The 20,170-nt window shown below is 41.7% G+C and overlaps 1 protein-coding gene across 4 annotated transcripts in view; it reads left to right on the top strand.

Moving 5' to 3' along the window:
* The window catches only part of LOC125463785 (protein phosphatase 1 regulatory subunit 7-like), a 75,835-nt gene that overhangs the window by 31,307 nt on the left and 24,358 nt on the right, over nt 1–20,170 (top strand). For all 4 annotated transcript variants that reach the window (XM_048555477.2, XM_059653819.1, XM_059653818.1 and 1 more), the window contains exons 8-12: nt 6,707–6,778; nt 6,882–6,937; nt 15,335–15,458; nt 16,764–16,846; nt 19,817–19,868. In XM_048555477.2, coding sequence (XP_048411434.1) covers nt 6,707–6,778; nt 6,882–6,937; nt 15,335–15,458; nt 16,764–16,846; nt 19,817–19,868 — 387 coding nt within the window. The remainder of the gene's footprint in view (nt 1–6,706; nt 6,779–6,881; nt 6,938–15,334; nt 15,459–16,763; nt 16,847–19,816; nt 19,869–20,170) is intronic.

Raw genomic sequence — 20,170 nt, 5'->3', positions numbered from 1 at the left:
CAGATGCTCCAGTCAAAACTGATGTCCTTCTATGTTGGAGTGTTTTGAAACGAGGGAGAGTTGGTCGTGCTGTTTTGCCATGAGTTGATGTTCATGTATCCAGGTGGCGAGTTTCCTGCCCATCTGTCCTATGTAGTGTTTCTCACAATTGTTGCGTGGTATTTTATATATCACATTTGTCGTGCTCATTGTAGGCATGGGGTCTTTCGTCTTTGAGAGTAACTGGCAAAGTTTGACTGTTGGTTTGTGAACTATCTTTATTCCAAGAGGTCATAGAAGTCCTGTAGTCAGTTCTCATGATAATAGGAACTGCAGATGCTGGAGAATCCAAGATAACAAAGTGTGGAGCTGGATGAACACAGCAGGCCAAGCAGTATCTCAGGAGATAAAAGCTGACGCTTCGGGCCTAGACCCTTCATCAGAGAGCTTTTTTTTGTACCTGGTTTGCTTCAGGACATGGTCGAGCAGTTTCAAGGCTGAAGAGATTACAAGCGAGTTGCAGTGGGAGAGAGATTCCCTGAGGTTGGTCCGGAGGGAAGAGGGTAACTTCTTCAGATTAGGCATCCCTGGAAGAGGCTTCGCAGTGAGGTTAAAATTGTATCAGTGATAATGGGAACTGCAAATGCTGGAGAATCCAAGATAACAAAGTGTGGAGCTGGATGAACACAGCAGGCGAAGCAGCATCTCGGGGCACAAAAGATGACGCTTTTGGCCTAGACCTAGAGATGAAGGGTCTCAGCCCGAAACGTCAGCTTTTGTGCTCCTGAGATGCTGCTTGGCCTGCTGTGTTCATCTAGCTCCACACTTTGTTATCCTGTAGTCAGTTCTGATGTGTTTCTAACCTAGGGTACGGTGGCCAGTGTGTTGGGGCATACAGTGTCTTCTTGGTGATGTTTGTTTGCTAGGCATCGGCAGACAAAACAAGGATAGGCCTTGTTTGCAAAGACTCTTTATAGGTGTTCCTCTTCGTTTTTGTGCAGCTCTGGGGCATTGTAGTGAGTTACCACTCGTTTAAACAGAGCCTTGACACAGCTCAGTTTGTGGACCCTGGGGTGGTTACTGTTTTAATTCAGAATTTGGTGTGTGTGTGTAGTCTTTCTTTGTATGCTGGTAAGGAATTCACCATTGTTCGTTCGTTCCACCATTACGTCTAGAAACGGGAGTTGCTTGTTGTTCTCCACTTCCCTGGTGAACTAGCTCCTGGTGAATATGCAGTTAATAAGAAGGTGTGTTTCTTCTAACTTTGCTTGTTTAATGATCACGAAGGTATTATCCACGTATCTAACCCATAGTTTAGGTTGGATCTGGGGAGGGCTGAGCATTCCAGTCTTTGCATAACAGTGTATGCTAAGAGCCTCCAGATGGGTGAACCCATGGGTGTTGCATTAATTTGTTCATGTACCTGGCTGTTGAAGATGAAGTGTGTGGTAAGGCATAGGTCTGGTAATTTTAGCATGTTGTCCTTGTCTCACTGGAGACTTGTGTTTTCAGATTGTTCAGTAATGTGGCCAGTGTGTTCTTTGCTAGTCTCCTATGTCTTCTGGTTTTGGACTCCCCCGACTCAGGGACCTTGGCTATTCACTTTATCCAAGCTCCTCATCCTGCAACGCTCCAGGGAAAATAGCCCCAGGCTATTCAGTCTCTCTGTATAACACCAAACCTCCAACCCTGGCAACATTCAAATTTTTTTCTGAACCCTTTCAAGTTTTACAATATCCCTTCTATAGCAGGGAGACTAGAATTGCATGCAGTATTCCAAAAGTGGCCTAACCAATGTCCTGTACAGCCACAGCATGATATCCCAACTCCTATACTCAGTGCACTGACCAACAAAGGTAAGTACACCAAACGCCACCTTCATTATCCTCTCTACCTGCAACTCCACTTTGTATACAAGTCCTGCCCTGATTTTCCTTTCCAAACTGCAGCACCTCACATTTATCCAAATTAAACTCCAGCTGCTACTCCTGGTCCATTGGTCCATCTGATCAAGATCCCGGTGTTCTGTGAGATAACCTTCTTCGCTGTCAACTACACCTCCAATTCTGACGCCATCTCAAACACTAGCTACACTTCCTATGTTCATATCCAGATCATTTATAAAAATAATGAAAAGCAGTGGACCAGCACCAATTCCTGTGGCACCCTGCTGGTCACAGGCCTCCAATCACCTTTGGACTGTGGGAGGAACCTGGAGCACCCAGCAGAAACCCACGCAGACATGTGGAAGAACATGCAAACTCCACACAGGCAGTTGCCCGAGGGTGAAGTCAAACCCGGATCCCTAGTGCTGGGAGGCAGCAGTACTAACCACTGAGCCACTGTGCCACCCTGTGTAAACACTGTGTAGATCATAGATATTGTTTGTGCGGGTTGTGGATACTTAATGCTGATTACAGATATATAAACACTGTGTAGATCACAGAGACTGTGTTTGGATTATGGATGCACAATGCTAAAAATAGATATATAAGCCACATTGTAGATGGTAAACCAAAAACATATGATTTGCAGCTGTCTGCAGTGATTATAGATATATAAATACCGTGTAGATCATGGACCCTGTATATTGGGCTATAGATACATACTGTTGGTTATACATATATAAACACCACATAGATCATAGCATTCCATGTATAGGGTAGTAAGTATGCAGAACTGATTAAGGGTAAATAAATACTGTATGAAATTATAGGTACAAGATGCTGCCTATAAATATTTAAACTCCATATGTATTGTAGACATTGTGTGGGATGTAGGTCCCCATATAGATTATAAATCTATAAGCATCATGTAGATGATAATACATACATGCAGTGCCCGTAGATTCCCTGCACTGATTATAGATACGTAGATCATGGTCACCATATATGTGGCTATTGATAACAGGTACTGATTATAGCCAGAGATTTCCCCAAAGGATGCACCAGTAAATATTCCTCCTGTGCCCTCCACTGCCTTAAATACTTTTACCTTAGTGAGTAGTTTACCTAGATAAGACTCAAGAACACAATTTGGCAACCATATCAAGTGTGAAGCTGGATGAACACAGCAGGCCAGGCAGCATCTCAGGAGCACAAAAGCTGACGTTTCGGGCCTAGACCCTTCATCAGAGAATCAGAGAGCTCTCTGATGAAGGGTCTAGGCCCGAAACGTCAGCTTTTGTGCTCCTGAGATGCTGCTGGGCCTGCTGTGTTCATCCAGCTTCACACTTTTTATTATCTTGGATTCTCCAGCATCTGCAGTTCCCATTATCTCTGGCAACCATATCACTGAGATGTCTGTGCACCTGGCCGTGGAAGAAATACTGCACGTTTGTTCAAAATGCCACAGAACTAGCACCTGCTCAGCCCCAGACAGAAGATGATTCCACCGTGTAAGCAATTAATAACTTTGTGAAAATGGACAAAACGGCACAAAGGTAGCAGGGAGGTTTGTTGGAAATGCTCAATAAACTTGATTGAAGTTTTGGGGGAGTTCACAAATATTATTAATGTCATGCTGATTCCAACATGTGCAACCTGTCTGGCTCTCTCCATAGAGAGATTGCCAACTGCCGTGGAAAGGTAGGGCCATCAGAATACTCAATGGCTGGCAGAAATGCATGCAGACCTGAACTTCGTTGTGTTAGCATCAGCAGCAAGATGACAGGGCCGTAAGGGACTTTGACTGTACTCCAGGTGGCCGTTCCTCACTAGGAGGCAGGTTAGTACCAGCAGACTGACAGTTGAAGGAGCATCTACATAAAATTCCCCCAGACGACTCTTTCCAGGGTACTTGAGAGATGTCCGGCCCCTTCACTCCACCATAGCTGTCACCCCCCCAACCCAATGGAAGCTGAAACCTAGGAGGGTGAGCCTGCATCTGGACAGGACATGCTCACTCTGTATGGACTCTCTAACAACAAATTCTCCCAAAGTTGTTTGCCCAAACGTTTAAGGCCAACTGGTGACACAGTAGGGTGGTTAATATTAATGCTAACAATTGTTTGAAGGCTTTGCAATGCCTGGTACTCCCACATTCAAGGATGAGATCCTGTTCTGCCTCGATGGGCTTCAGGTAAAGAGTAGCACTCCTCCACTAGGGTTTTAACCCGTTATAGCGCTAAAGAAGACTCTTAGTCCAATGGATAAAATGACAGTCAAATCACAAATACGCAGGAGAGGGCAGGCTCCTTCCAACCCAACTGTAGATTCTGGGAGTGCACTGGACATGGGATGTTAAAGAGAAATAAAACCTTCTAAGAGCACATGGGTGACAGATCATTGTAAATGGAATATCACAATACCCCTAGAAATGATCATAGATATTTTGTAATTAACGTGCTCAGAGATGATATCACATACCGCTCTGAAGCTGGTGGGACTTGAACCCAGGCCATTTGGCTCAGGAGTAAAGACATTACTACTGTGCCACAACACTCTAAGAAGTGATTATATTGTCATGTAAATCATAGAAACCAGGTGTGTATGGGTTATATATACTTGTGGCTGGTCATAAATACTTTGTGGCTCATAGAGATGTTTTGTGGGTTATAGATACACGGTGTTAATTATAATATGGCATGTTAAAACCAGAACTGTATGCAGCTCTCTGATGAAGTGTCTAGGCCCGAAACGTCAGCTTTTGTGCTCCTGAGATGCTGCTGGGCCTGCTGTGTTCATCCAGCCACACATTTTATTATCTTGGATTCTCCAGCATCTGCAGTTCCCATTATCACTAACCAAAGTTCAATATGGATTTTGCGTCACGTTCCTACTTTTCAATTCTGTCCTACCAGAAATAAATCTTAGTGCTTGGTCTATTATATTATTACTGGTTAGGATACTGTGTGCTGTGTGCCCCCGGTGTACCGTAGATTCAATTCAGTTGTAGATTGTTTGTTTGTTTGTTTGTGTTGTACAACCAGCAGGACAAAAAGCCCAGAGTGTAACATCACTCAGCAGTGACCTGACCCCTTCCAACTGCTGAGATTGTGTTGCTGTACTGTAATGATGAAAATTACTTGGTATAGAAACTTTGGTCATTTCCTTCATTACCTGGTCATAGACCTGTTGTAATGAATAGCATGCTTGGTACCAAACAATTATGTTTCCAGGCTGATTATCCTTTGACAAGCTTCATTCCCATTAATGCTTTAATAATGTGGGAAAAATCTGAAAGCACCTGTTAATAATAAACTGTTGTGCCATTTTCCAATTTTTTTCTCTCAAGTTGGTTCATATCGAAATGTTAATTTAAACTCCGCTTACTTTAGATGTCTTACCCTGTTGGAAGATAAAGTGGATCAAAACTTTGACCACAAGACCCATTTGTTTGACTTCTAAAAACATTTACATTGATTTCATCTAGTGAGAAGGTCAAGCGTCAACCTTCAGCGTTCCTGTGTTAGGGGAAAATTCATTTATAACATTATGTTCTTAACTGATATTGGAGAGGTTTTTTAACATATTCTGGGATGTGGGTGTCGTTTGCTGGGCCAGCATTTATTGCTCATCCTTAATGGCCCTTGAGAAGCTGGAAGTGAGCTGCTTGCTTGAACCACTGCAGTTCATTTGGTGTAGCCATGCCCACAGCACTGCTAGGGATGCAGTTCTGAGCCAGTGACAATGAATGAACAGCGATATAGGATGACAAGTGAGTTTGTTATCAAGTGGCAGGAAAAAATAAGCTGGATTCAACTGTGATCTTTCTGTGGTTGAGCAGCTTGCTAATACATTTAAATGAAAGCCAAATAGTGTGGACGCTGGAGATCTGAGATAAAAAGCAGAAAGTTCTGGGAAATCTCAACAGATCTGTGGAGAGACCTGAGAGTTAACATTTCGAGTCCAAATGACTTTTCCAAAGAACTAAGCCTGGTGATGCTTACTGTCTTGGCTCACATGTGAAGAACTTGCACTTAATTGAGTTTCTGACACTTGGAGACAAGCTGCACCTTATCACAATTTACTGCCTTAAGGAATGGAGATGTTAAATAAAAATATTATTCCTTTTTACATTCTACTGGATCCCCACCTTTTTGACCAACATAGAATCAGTGAAACATTTGTTTCAAGACAATAAAATGTGAGGCTGGATGAACACAGCAGGCCAAGCAGCATCCCAGGAGCACAAAAGCCGACGCCTCGGGCCTAGACCCTCCACCAGAGAGGGAGGGTCTAGGCCCGAGGCGTCAGCTTTTGTGCTCCTGGGATGCTGCTTGGTCTGCTGTGTTCATCCAGCCTCACATTTTATTGTCTTGGAATTCTCCAGCATCTGCAGTTCCCATTATCTCTGAAACATTTGTTTCATTTCAGTGATATTTATGCAGATTTTTCAGTTTCCTCCTTTCCCTAAAGGTGTACAGTCTGTGGCAGGGGATGATTCCACAGGGGGTTAACTCCAGCACCACGATTCTGACCATTGTTTGTGGCCAAGTGTGCTGTTCAAATTGCTGTGTTTTTCGCCAACATCCATATACTTGTATTTCAATGTATGGCCTCTGCTTAACAATCAGCAGCAAAAGCCTTTCCCTCCTCCCTAAACTTTCATTTCCCACCCCTTTCCATTGACACTGAAGTTAAATGTGTGTAATTAATACACTGAATATGATCAGTTTGCCTGGTGCAAACTGAGGGGGAATTGAACCTCCCTCATGGAGAAGCTACAAATAATCATGCATTCTGATTCTTTGATGCATCTTCTAATTATATCATTTCCCCATCAGTTACAGGAACTCGATTTATCCAACAATAAAATATCAGAGGTCCGAGGGTTGTCTTTACTGGAAACTTTAACAGTAAGTGATGGAAAAAAATTAGCAACTACAATGAAATTAACCCATATATTTTGCCAACACTGTGGTTAATTTGAATTGTGCTGCTCTTCTGTTTCTGATGCAGTCAGTCAACCTCTCTGGGAATGTTCTACGCTGTACAGAATGCCTTGGGTCTCTTTGGTGAGTCTGGCATCATTCCATTAAACTGTTAAGATAGGTCAAATGAGATCTTTATCCTATTTGTTCCACAGGCTGTGCTCACCTGCCTCGACCATGAATTATTTGCCACTCTCTTCCTTCATCACATTGTGGTTGGAAATACTGCAGAACAGATCTGTCAGTGGAGGAGTATTTCCTGTGTTCATTAGGTGTGGCAAGCCTGTAACCATAATTGATATCTTGACCTTTTTTTTTGCAGTACTGCATGGAGAGAATCTTCCCCAGTATATACCTGCAGCCCTCGGTCCTCATTTTCAGTCTGAGCGTATTGATCCGGTCTCTCTTCTCAGTAGGGTTTCTATTTATATTTTAATAATCTGACCAGCTTCATCCTTGAATTATATTTACATGATGCTGCAAATTAAATAAATTAATTAAACTACTACTGAGCTAGTGTTGCCTCTCCACAGAACTGCCTGGACTGCAGTCTGTCATGCGGTCCAAATCTGATGGCTGTGTAAGCTATTGGACATCTATTTCATGCTCCATTATACATAAAAATCACTATTAAATGATCAACAGTCCCATGGTTTCATTTTAGGCATTTGATATTCATCCAAGTGTTTATTGTAAAACCAGTTATCTAAAATTTATTCCCTTCTTCATAAGCGCTAATCTTTCTCATTTTTTTGCAGACCAGATGGGGTATTGGTAGATAATAACTCATCTTGTCCTTCTGTGCCTCCAGCTGCTTTCCAATATGCTGTTAGAAAATGTATTCGCGTTTTTATTGTTATTGCTTTCATGTGTCAACCTTCCTAACTTCATGCTGAGCAAGTGAGCCACTGAATCCCTAAAACTGCCACCTTGTCTTGCAAACGCAGCTCTGTACTCTGGCTGCCAAGCAGTACACCCTGTGTAGCATTACAAAATACTGAATAAGGATAATGCTATAATTTACAGGCTGTGTTTGTCTTTTGAATTAACCTCCACCACCTAAGCATTAAATTATTCACAAATGCATGTAAATTGAGGCTGAAAAGGGTGTGGGTGTGGATGAGATGGGGCTGTTAAGGAAAAGAATACTGAGAACAATGAATGTAGCAGTTTAGACTTATGTTGAAGGGATGTTATCTATGCCTGTTACCCTTCTGGTGAAAATGTCTTTTTTAAATGGTAACCTTTGGTAAATGTATCAGATGGTGATTAATTGTTGACTGTGTATTAGACTACAAAGATCATCTTGTACTAAAACTGTTAAACATAGAATCCCCACAGTGTGGAAACAGGCCCTTCGGTCCAACAAGGCCACACCGACCCTTGGAGCATCCCACCCAGACCCATCCCCCTGCAACCCACACACCCCAGAACACCATGGGCAATTTATCATGGCAAATCCACTTAGCCTGCATAACCTTGACCTGTCCATCTTCCCTTGACTAACCTAGCCCCATCCTAACCCTACACTCACCTGTACTAGCTCCATCCCCGCCTCCCTGACCTGTCCATCTTTTCTCCCACCTATCCGCTCCTCCCACTTTGACCCCCAGCCCCATCTCCTACCTTCCAGCCTCATCCCCACCTCCTTGACCTGTCTGTCTCCTCTCCAGCTATCTTCTCCTTTATCCATCTTCTATCCACCTCCCCCTTGCTCCCTATTTATTTCAGAACCCCCTTCCCCTCCCCCATTTCTGAAGAAGGGTCCAGACCCAAAACGTCAGCTTTCCTGCTCCTTTGATGCTGCTTGGCCTGCTGTGTTCATCCAGCTCCACACCTTATTATCTCTGATTCTCCAGCATCGGCAGTTCCTACTATCTCTGAAACAAAGGCTGCTGCCTTTCTCAAACTGCCCCATGCCCCTACTATCCTCATTCCAACTTACTTTTGCCAGCACTGTTACTGAGAGGTTGCCCCTTCTCCTAATGGTTTCCGAATTTAAAATCAGAAACCCTACCTGAGCTGGTTCCTTGGTCTATATGTGTCTCATTTTTTTCCAGTCGTGGTTTTTATCTTGGTGCCTGCCTTCTATCACTGTCACACTGTTCCCTTGTCTCTCCTGTTGTCCCTGCTTTCTGTGGTTTGCACACCATATTCTACCAGAGATCGCTAGTTGTGAATGATTGTTTTTTCTCCTCATTCCCCCACACACACATTCAGAATTTATGGTTGAAGAAATAATAGCACTTGAATCTGTACACAGTGGCTGCCTAGCTCTGTTTGCTGTGCCAGTTCAGTAACGATGAAAACCAATACAATGCATATGTTGAAGTTCACTGCCAGGATAAGCAATCACCACTTCGAAGTCTTGCTGAGTTACCTACATGTGGTCTTAAATTAGGGAAAGAAAGATTTTTATATACTGCCAGACATCCCAAAACACTTTGCAGCCAATGAAGTATAGTTGAAGCGTAGCCACTGTTGTCATGTAGAAAATGTATTGGCTAATTTGCACACAGCTCCCACAAACAGCAATGTCATAATGATCAGACAATCAAAACTAATCGGATAAACTGTTCCAATAATTTTAATTGTGGCATAAATATTCGTGAGGATGTCGGAGATAACTCTTGTTCTTCAAAATAACGGCATGCAGTTAGTTTAAAGCCTGTTCTGACAGTGTAGCACTCCCTCAGTATTGTACTGGAGTGTCAGTCTAGATTTTGTGCTCAGGCCTAGTCTGAAACTGGAACTTAGAATATTCTAACACAGGGCTGCATGTGGTATTTATGTAGCCAAACCTGGCATGCAGTTAGAAGAAAATCAGCCAGTTTATTGCCCTAGCCACTACTATCCCGCTTTACCACTCACCTGTCACCTCTGCCATCCACTTTGTGGAATGCATGTATGTGTAGACAGGATTGTGCTAATCTGTAATGTCCTACAGTTGAACATCTCGCTGGGCTGTTGTGTGAATATTGATCACCTGGGTTAGTTAGCACCATGAAGTAACCGAAGTCTATGGAACAAAAGTCATCATTTTAAAAACTTTAAGGTAGCTTTCCCTTCGGGCGTGCTGCCAACTGCAGGCGAATGGCTCCTTCATTGTTATTCGTGACATTTTACGATTATAGACATTCGGACTAAAAGCGGAGCTCTGTGTTCTAACAGATTGTCTTTGTTACTGTTATGTTGTCTGTCTTTACATTAAATTGCACTGCTAAACTGCGGGCAGGTTTTTGCTTTAAGGTGAAGTAGTGAGGTATCCATATCGGCCTCTTTAACACACCGTGAAGAGATAACAGTTCATGAGAGACTTCCTACTGCCGTTACCCCAAAGCCAGGTATCAAAGGACATTTGACTTGGATTTTATACCTGGCTTGTGTAAGGTACACTGTCTACAACTGGGGGTAATCCCAGCTCAGTAAGGGAAATGTGTTTTCAGGAAACGTGTGAAATCCGCTAATTATGTGGCAGTTGGCTGTTATCTATTTTTACTGAAACTTGAGTCTATCCTGACGGCTAAGGTTGTGTGTGATTCAGATGCTAATCTCAAAAATCAGCATTTTTTAAAATAAAAACTACACGTCCGTATTAGATGCCACGACTTCTGTAACTGAAAAGTGGAATGGGCCATGATGACTGCATAATCTGCAGTTGGAACCCTTTGCTTTCTTTGGAAGGTGTTTTGGTGGGGGGAGGGGATGCTGCGTTAATGGCATGGTCACACACATTTTAAAAATTACATAGTTTGAAGATTTCCATAATAGAGACACACCGGTTTCGCTCTGATAGAGTTGAGGTCACAATCGTGTTGTACACCTCGCTTGATGCTCGTTTCATTGAGATCATCAGAAAGTAAAATGGGGCATGGAGGACACAAGTCAGCTGGTCTGAGCGGACCCTGTTAGGTTAAAACCAAGTTTAAAATATTTGCAATTTCTTTAAACACAACCCCCACCTGGTTTTGTGTCTTGTAAACTGAAGATGATGGCTGCTTAGGTTTAATCAGAACTAATTTTGATGGGAACAAACCTCAGACTTCAAGTTGAGATTCCCATACCTTATCCTGTCCAAGTTTTGACTTAGACTTGGCAAATTCTCTTTTGGAAACCACAAGGGTGTAGATTAGACAGGCAAAACATTGCAGCAACGGTTGAGATTCTTGGGATAATTTTTACTGGCTTCAGTTGCATTTGCTGTCCAGTCTTCATGCCTGTAGCCATACATCTTCGGCACCAGATGTCCCTGGTGATATATTGTTTCAGCCTCGTTGATTCAGCTTTCAAGTCTCTGGAGATTACTGTAAGTCTTTTATGTCAATCCAGAGCTGAGAGCTTTAATGTGAAATCTGCGTGCATGCGTGCAATTACTGAAAAGTGGCATCAGCTGCACAGCCAAATCTCATACAGTTGCAACAAGATAATTTTATTTCTCCAGAAAACATAAAAGCTATTTGTTTACAAGTACCAACACCTAAAGATTACATTTACATCTATATGATGTTTGGATAATTTAAAATGAGCAAATTTGCCTTGATCTTTGTTGTGTTCTATAGATCTAATTGTCTTTTATGACACCAGGTTATAGTCTAACAGGTTTATTTGAAATCACAAGATTTCGGAGCATAGCCCCTTTGTCAGGTGAAGTGAGAAAGAAGCAGAGAAGACAGAATTTATAAGTAAAAGATCAAAGTATCATACAGCTGATGAGGATGTATTAAACAAACCTAAGATGTTGTTTTCTGATGAAGGGTCAAGGCCTGAAATGTCAGCTTTTCTGCTCCCAAGATGGTACTTGCCCTGCTGTGTTCATCCAGCTCTACACTTTGTTATCTAAGATGTTGTTAAATCTTTAATTGGTTAATATGCATATGTAAACCTCAAATTTCTTTCAGGTCACTGCCTTGAGAGAACTAAAGGCTTTATCAGTGTAAAGAAGAGTTGACATTTTAGGTCAGACAACAACAGAATCGCTGAGCACAGGCTGATAGCCAAGTTTGGTACCCATGAGGACGGCCTCAACCGGGATCTTGGGTTCATGCCATACGTTCATGTTTACGTTCTCAGGTCCTGGTGGACTTTGCTCTAGATGTCTTAATAAATTTGGAATATAAAGCTAGTCTCAGTAATCAACCATCATTAATTGTTGTAAAATCCCACCCCAGTCCTTTGGGAAGGAAATCTGATGTCCTTACCCAGTCTGGCCTTTATAAACTCTACACTCACAGCAATGTGGTTAACTCTTAACTGCCCTTTGAAATGGCTGAATAAGCCACTTAGTTCAAGGGCAAATAGGGATGGGTAGCAAATGCTGGCCTAGCCAATGATACTCTCATTCCGTAAAAGAATAAAGAAAAAAAAAGTGAAATGTCTCCCCTCACAACCCCTTCTTGGAATAGGAGAATGGTGAAACATGTTAAATGTTACCATCCACGAGTTCATATAATTTAAATTCTTTATTTTTGCATGTTGAAGCTTAGTAGTTGTTCATTCAGTTGCAATGTGTTTTCTTCACTTGGTTTTGTGTTATAAATCCTGACAAAACTAGTCTCACATTTTCTTTACAGTTATACTACCTTTATAACATTTTGATCAGCATCCTGGGAATAGAAATCTGGATTTACATTCAAAAAATTTAACGTGATGCAAAATAATAAGGAAAATAAATCATCATGCAAGCACTCACAAACAATATACTTTTTATGCCATTAAATTTTGCCAGACCTGGTTGTGATGGAATAAGATCAAGTATGCAGTTCAGCTAGGCTGATATAATGTACTGAAAGCTGAATGGCAACTCCAGACCTTTTAGTTTGTGAATTCTTTAAGAACCAGTTTGATTTTGGCATTGGAGAGAGATAATGGGAAATATCTGTGTGAGATAGATTTTCTCCAACCTGCAGATGTAAAGCAAAATGGTGTGCATGGTATCATGATATATCAGCCTTGACTCATTTGGTTAACATTTTCACTTCTATGTGAAGGAGCCATCTGTAGTGAGTGACAGTGATGGAGAAAAGTGAGCCAGGAAACTCAGCAGTTCACTGGGACCCCCACCAGCAGGTGGCAATAGTGAGGGAGGACAGCTTGAGCCATCGACTGGACTCTTGCTGACAAAATGGAACTTTAATGGAAGGAGAGCTGAAAGGAAGGGGCGGGGGGGTGGGGGCGCACATAGAGAAAAAAATTCAGCAGCCAAGTATATCTCCCAAGCTTTGCTTCATGCACATACTGTACTTTTTTTTTGTTTATCCTCAATCTCTCTTCCTGTTTCTAATGACCTGATGCCAGTGGAGTAAAGAATCCTTGCTTCATGATCCGTATGTTCAAATCTCATGTTGCATTTCTTGCATAGTCGGCACGCTTCAACTTATGGCAGATGAATCTGGCCTAGATGTAGCGTTTGATTGAGGAGTTGAAAAGCCCATGAAGAAATCTGAAGCTGTTCCAAGATCATTGGAAACTCAGGTTTTTGCAGAGAAATCTTGATATTTAGGCCAAAACTAGGCAAAGGCTCCCCATATGCATTCCTTTCACACTACGAAGGAAGGATCTGGTACTTCTGGTGAGTTATTCTACCTGCCAATGAGTAGAAAGGTTCTCAGATTCAAAGCACAACTGAAACACCTGATTGGAAGCTGGTTTGAGGGCACACAGCTGATTGTGGCATCTAGGTGCCTCTACATGAGTGCTCAGGCACTATTCCTGATGGAACTTGTGTGTGGGAATTTCTGGAAAGTAGTACAGATGGCCACATAAGTCTCTTGCAGATCTCTGAGGTACTGACAAGGGTTTATGGAGACTGCAGTGGCCTGACGTAGTAAAGGGGTCTCATGTTACGTTTCCGCATCAGAAGATTATAGTTCAAACCACAGTGGATACAAGTACATAGCCTAAGCTATGTCACCAAGTGCGGTCCTGAGAGAATGTTTTGGATAAGACAAAGACCTCTGTTCCTGCGACAATTCCCACAACACCATATCAAGTGTTCTGGACAACATTCATCCCTCAAACAATGCTATAGATTATCTAATCATTTGCTGATTCAGGGATCTTGCCTTGCAGATTTCAGCTGTTGCTTTTCTGTGTATTATAATAATTACAGCACTTTAGAAGCAATCCAGGGGCTTTAAAACACTTTGAGATGCTAAGGACACGATGAGATGGTCACATTTTAAGTTTCTACTTCAGTTTGTGCCTTGCAGAGAACTTTCTATATTCTGCCCTGAAATTGATTAACTGGGATTGAGTTGGGATAAAGGACACCCCCAGATAGAGTGGGAAGGGTTCCCGATACTTGTTGAGACCAGGAACGTAATTAAAGCATTTTCCAGCCAGCCTCAAATTTCCTGATGTGATGGGGCAAGTTTAGCTGCTCTGGGAGTGAGCACCTAGAAACAGGCCAGTGAGGTCTGTGACACAGGCATGTCTACATGCTCATCCTGCCTACTTGGGTGCATGAGAAGCCAGAGGCTACCTGGTAGAGGGATTTCTCTCCCTGTGTTCCTCTCAGCAATAGTTACCTAGCTGCTGCTCCTATTTTTATTTGTTTTTTTAAAAAGCATTGCTGATAGGGCATCTTCATATCAAAGCAGTAGGGTGCTGCTTTGAAACCAGAAGGCCTCAGATCAGCCTTCTAACTTGAAAATCGCACTTGCTACTTCTAGATGTATTCTCGTCAGCCTGCTCAGATGTTATTACAGCCCTCTGGAGCCGGTGATCTTGAATCCAGGTCTCCTGATTCAGAGGCAGAAACACTACCACTGTGCAACATGAGCCCCTCACATGCTATAGCTAACTTGCCGATACGTTAGTTAAGGGGACGGAGTGGTCATAATTCCAAAGAGGACCATATTCCTCTAGGTGTAGGTTTGAGACCCAAAAACATCCCTGCTCCTGTTCCCTGCCCAAAAACCAAAAACCCAGATACGTTTTTGAGTGGAATGTACTGTTTGAATGAATAACACATCGAATTCATTTTAATCGAGAGATATTGGAATAACACATTAAGCTCCATTTCAATCATGAGATATTGTTGCACATGTTCTCTTTTGTGGAATATTATTTGGACATCACAACTAGCCAGCAGGTCTTCAAATATCTCCCTTTCTTACTTACGTTTTCCTTTCCTTTGTCCAGTTTGAAGATAAGTAGTCAGTGGTGCTGCCAATTTAACCCATCTGTTTAGAGTATGAATGTACTGTGAGAGGACATTATTGTTTGATGTTGATCAATATAATTACAATCCCCTTGATTTTGCTTTCTCTTTCAGCAGGGTAGTAGTACAATGTTGTAACCTCCTGAATTACTTTTGAAAATAGTATTTTGATAACTAAAAATGCATTACAAGATTAAAATTCAAAAGCCACTTCTGCAGTGTGTTGAAAGCTGTTAATTTGATGATGTACATTATCCTTCCTGTGATTTCTCAGTCCTCCAGCTACTATTTTTATAATGCTCACAGTTGGTGCTTCTCAGTTCTTTGCAGGAGTTGAATCTTGCTGATAACCAGCTGAAGTCTGTTAGCAGCTTTGCTCAACAATTCCCTAACCTCGAAGTTCTTAATGTAGTCAACAATGACATTGACTTCAGGGATGGTCTAGTAAGTTTAATTTTTTCATAAACGTATGGAATGATTGTTTGAGTGATAAATAGAATTTTGATTTTGTTGACAAAAGAAACATTTCATTTAAACTTTTTATCTTGCACTCTTAGGGTATTTCACAAGAATTACCAATGTTAATGGAAAACAACACATACTTTATGGTAATAAAATGTGAGGCTGGATGAACACAGCAGGCCAAGCAGCATCTCAGGAGCACAAAAGCTGACGTTTCGGGCCTAGACCCTTCATCAGCTTATCTCACATACTTTATGGGACAAGAGAGCACTTCCAGCATCATCATTAACTGGTGCTTTCTTCATGACAACATCTCCACCAGAGTCCAATTGCAAACCAATCACGAACAAAAACAAAGTTGCTGGAAAAGCTCATTGTTCTGGCAGCACCTGTGAAGAAAAAAAAAGTCAAGAGTTAACGTTTCAGGTCTGGTGACCCTTCCTCAGAACTGTTCTCATAGAATCATAGAAGCACTGTAGTGTGGAAACAGCCCTTTGGCCCAACAAGTCCACACTGACCCTCAGAGCATCCCACCCAGACCCATCCCCATATAACCCATCTAACTTACACATCCCTTAACACTACAGCGAATTTAGCATGTCAAATCCACCTAGCCTGCACGCCTTTGAACTGTGGGAGGAAACTGGAGCACCCAGAGGAAACCCACTTGGACATGGGGAGAATCTGCAAAATTCCACGTAGTCACCTGCGGGTGGAATTGAACCCGGGCTCCTGGTGCTGTGAGACAGCAGTGCTAACCTCTGAGCCACCGTGCTGCGAGGAAGGGTCAGCGGACCCGAAATGTTAACTCTGATTTTTTCTTCACAGATGCTGCCAGACATACTGAGCTTTTCCAGCAACTTCTGTTTTTGTTCCTGATTTACAGCATCCGCAGTCCTTCTGGTTTTTATTTTGCCAACTAATCGACAGGATGTCTTGTCCCATGCAGTATAAATTGTGTTTTCTGTTTAATATTCTTATGAATTGTCCTAATGAATGCAAAACAAAATGCCTTGAAAAATTGTCTTCTTTTTAAGCAATACTCAAGCTCTGTACAACCAAATGACTGATAGAACAGTTGTTTATTGATTTATTGGTTTGTACTTTCTACGAAATTGAGAACAAAATAGTAATTTATGATAATTTGCGTGTTACATACCATATATTGTAGATCAGCATGCCTGTCTAATGAAAATAATGTTTGACCTTTCAGAAAAATGTTAATTACAGCTGCTCTGTGAATGGCTGAGTTCAAGAACTTATTATGTCAATATTCTTTTCTTCAAGAAATTCCTGATGCAGTGCTTCCACCTAGTGGAACTGAATTTAGCTGGCAACTTAGCTGAGACACCAGAGGAAGATGAAACCATGTGAGAACCATATATCTGTGAGACTTGTATTAACTGACAAATTATTGTAGAAAAGAAGTCTGACTAACTTGTTTGTAGTCCCCTGCTTTGCAGACGTAGCTCATGTAAATACCTGCTTCTAATTTTTTCTAAGCAATTCTCCATTAGTAACAATTCTATGTTTGGTTAAGAAAGGCAACACAGATTTGTAAAAGACATAACAAAGTGTGGAGCTGGATGAACACAGCAGGCCAAGCAGCATCAGAGGAACAGGAAAGCTGACATTTCGGGCCTAGACCCTACATTTTTGAAGAAGGGTCTAGGCCCGAAACGTCCACCTTCCTGCTCCTCTGATGCTGCTTGGCCTGCTGTGTTCATCCAGCTCTGCACCTTGTTATCTCAGATTCTCCAACATTGGCAGTTCCTACTATCTCTGAAACAGATTTGTTAAGGTCAGTTTTTTTTTCTAACTAGCTTGTTTGCTTTTTTTGAGGAGATAATGTAGAGAGTGTGGACTTCCAAAAAGCATTTGATAAAATGCCACACAAAAGGTTTGCCAACAGAATTAAAGCCTGTGGAATAAAAGGGATAATGGTAGCATCAATGTGAAGTTGCCTCGGTGAAGGGAAAGAGAAGGTAGTGGTGTATGGTTGGTTTTGCTCTTGAATAATGTATACAGTGGGATTTAGTTCAGTACTGGGGTCACTGCTTTTCTTGATCCATATTTGTTAGTTGTTGAAATGTATACAATATATAATAAAAGGATGCAGTCTCCTTTGAGTCGCCCAGAGATGCAGTCTATAGATGCCATTAGGCTGCTGATTCAATTTGTGTGAATAACCTTTGTCCAACTTCTTATTGTATTTATGACCTTTCAGTTGAAACAACTCAGCCAAGTCAAACATGGCTACTTGAGGAAGTTACCAGAGGCTTATCAGCAACTGGGAAACTATACTCCAGCCTTCTGAGTAGCAGGGAATGCACTAGGTTTATAATGTATATGAATTATCCAGGTCACAGTCTCTTAACATATTATCTACAATTGCAATATTTGTAAATTGAACGATACAGAGAGACCCGAGTAGCTGGATTTGTTCTCCATGGATCAGAGAGGAGTGTTTGTGGCGATTTAGTAGAGATGTTCAGCATCATGAAGGATTGTGTTGGAGTCAGTTAGAAGAAAGTATTTCCACTGGCAGAAGGTTCAGCAACCTGAGACCCAGATTATTGAAGACAATTGTGAAAAGCACCACATACTCCTGTAGGGAACTCTGGAATGCACTATTTGATAGTGTGGCGCAAGGAAATTTGACATTTAACTTAATTAAGTAAACTTATGTAAAATTAACTTTCCAAAGGGAACGAGGTACATTCTGAAGGAAAAGAACAGGAAATGGGATTCATTGTTTAACACTTTCAAAGAGCTGGCACAGGTATAATAGGAGAAACAGCTTTCTGTGTTAGACAGCATGACATATGCAGGTTCTTTTTAATGCTGATGTTCTCTTTTATTATTCTTCACTGAAATAATGAATCATACAGAAGTTAGTTTTATGGTGATGGATGATGCAGTAAAATTGATCTTTTCGTTGTCTCTCATGTCCACACTTCTGAGCACAGCTCAATAGAAAATGGTTAGGAAGAAAAGCTCCAGGAGAGATCTGACAAGTGAGCTTAAATTAGGGATCAAAAGGGAGGTTTTCCGGGTATTTGTAACCTAGCAATTCACTGTCCGATATCGTTGTTGTTGTGAGGGGATACTAATTTCATATTAGCCTAATGAAAACTAGGTTTATTCAATGCACTGAGCAGAATGTGACTAAATTCTGGGAGAATAGAATGAGAGGTGATCTTATTGAATTGTATGATATTCTTAGAGGCCTTTGTAGGGTAGATGCTGAGAAACAGCTTTCATCCTGAATGGAAAGTCTAGAAGTTGGGATAGAGTCATACAGCATGCAAACAGGCCCTTCAGCCTCTGTCATCAATGCTGACCAGGTTTCCTAAACTGAACTAGTCCCATTCTTTTGCATTTGGCCCATATCCCTCTAAACCTTTGCTATCTGTCTACATGCCCAAATGTCTTTTACATGTTGTAATTGTACCCACCTCTACCACTTCCTTTGGCAGCTCATTCCATATATGCAGCACCCTCTGTATGAAAATGTTGCCCCACAGGTCTGTTTTAAATCTTTTCCCTGTCACCTTAAACCTATGCCCTCTCGTTTTGGACACCCCTACCTGAGGAAAAGACATTGGCTCTTCACCCTGTCCATTCCCATCATGATTTTATAAACCTCTATAAGGTCACCCCAAGCCTCCTTTCCAACAAGGAAAAAAGTCCCAGTCTATCCAGTCTCTACTTTAATTCAAACTCTCCAGTCTCGGTAACATTCATGTAAATCTTTTTTGCACCCCCTTCCAGTTTAGTAACATCCTTCCTATATAGCAGGGCAACCACAATTATACGCAGTACTTCACATGTGGCCTCACCAGTGTCTTGTGCAGCCTGATCATGCTGTCCTGACTCCTGTACTCAATACACTAACAGATGAGGACAAGCATGCCAAATGCTTCTTTACCACCCTATCTACCTGTGACACAATTTTCAAGGATGATAGTCTCAGGATTAGGTGCTGGCTGTGTAAGACTGAAGTGAGATATTTCCTCAATCAAAGTGCTATGACTCTTTGGAATTCTCTACCTCTGAGGCCTGAGGATACTCACTTGTTGATTCAAGACAGAGATCATTGATTTGCAAACACTATGTGAATCAAGGGATATGATTTAAGGGTGGGAAAGTAGAATGGATGTAGAAGTTCAGTTATGATCTTACTGAGGAGGAGAGCAGACTCAAATGCCCATGTGATCTACTCCTCTACTTTTGTTTTTAATTGATACCAGTTTTAGGATATTTTAAATTGTTTTTATGATGTTGTAATCATATTATCCTATGCCAACGATTAATGTTATTAGTAATAACTTCCCCAGGCGCCTCATGGAAGTCTCCTATCTCATGCCTCAGCTTGAGCGTTTGGACGGGGTGAGTATGTTGTTCTTCTAGATCAGGTGAAAGCTGAATTTAGATTAAATATTTGTCTCAGTTTCCCCCCCCCCCTTCTTAAAGTGCTCAGATATGTTTTTGAACAAAAATATGTTAAGCTAAGCTAAACTTTATTCCAGTAACATCTCCTCTGAAAACCACTGTTGACTTGGACTGCCGTAGCTGTAAATTAACCACCTCAATGTAACCAGGCTCAGGCCTAGTTTCAGTTCTTGCCTGACGTTCTGTTGCAGGTCCTATTCTGTTGAATTTAGCTGATTTTAGGTGTTGCTGTTGGCTGT

This window comes from Stegostoma tigrinum, chromosome 22 (assembly GCF_030684315.1).
Source record: "Stegostoma tigrinum isolate sSteTig4 chromosome 22, sSteTig4.hap1, whole genome shotgun sequence".
In the NCBI taxonomy this organism is placed as follows: domain Eukaryota; kingdom Metazoa; phylum Chordata; class Chondrichthyes; order Orectolobiformes; family Stegostomatidae; genus Stegostoma; species Stegostoma tigrinum.
The sequence above is the reverse complement of the archived record's forward strand: the minus strand, read 5'-3'. Positions and strand labels throughout refer to the sequence as shown.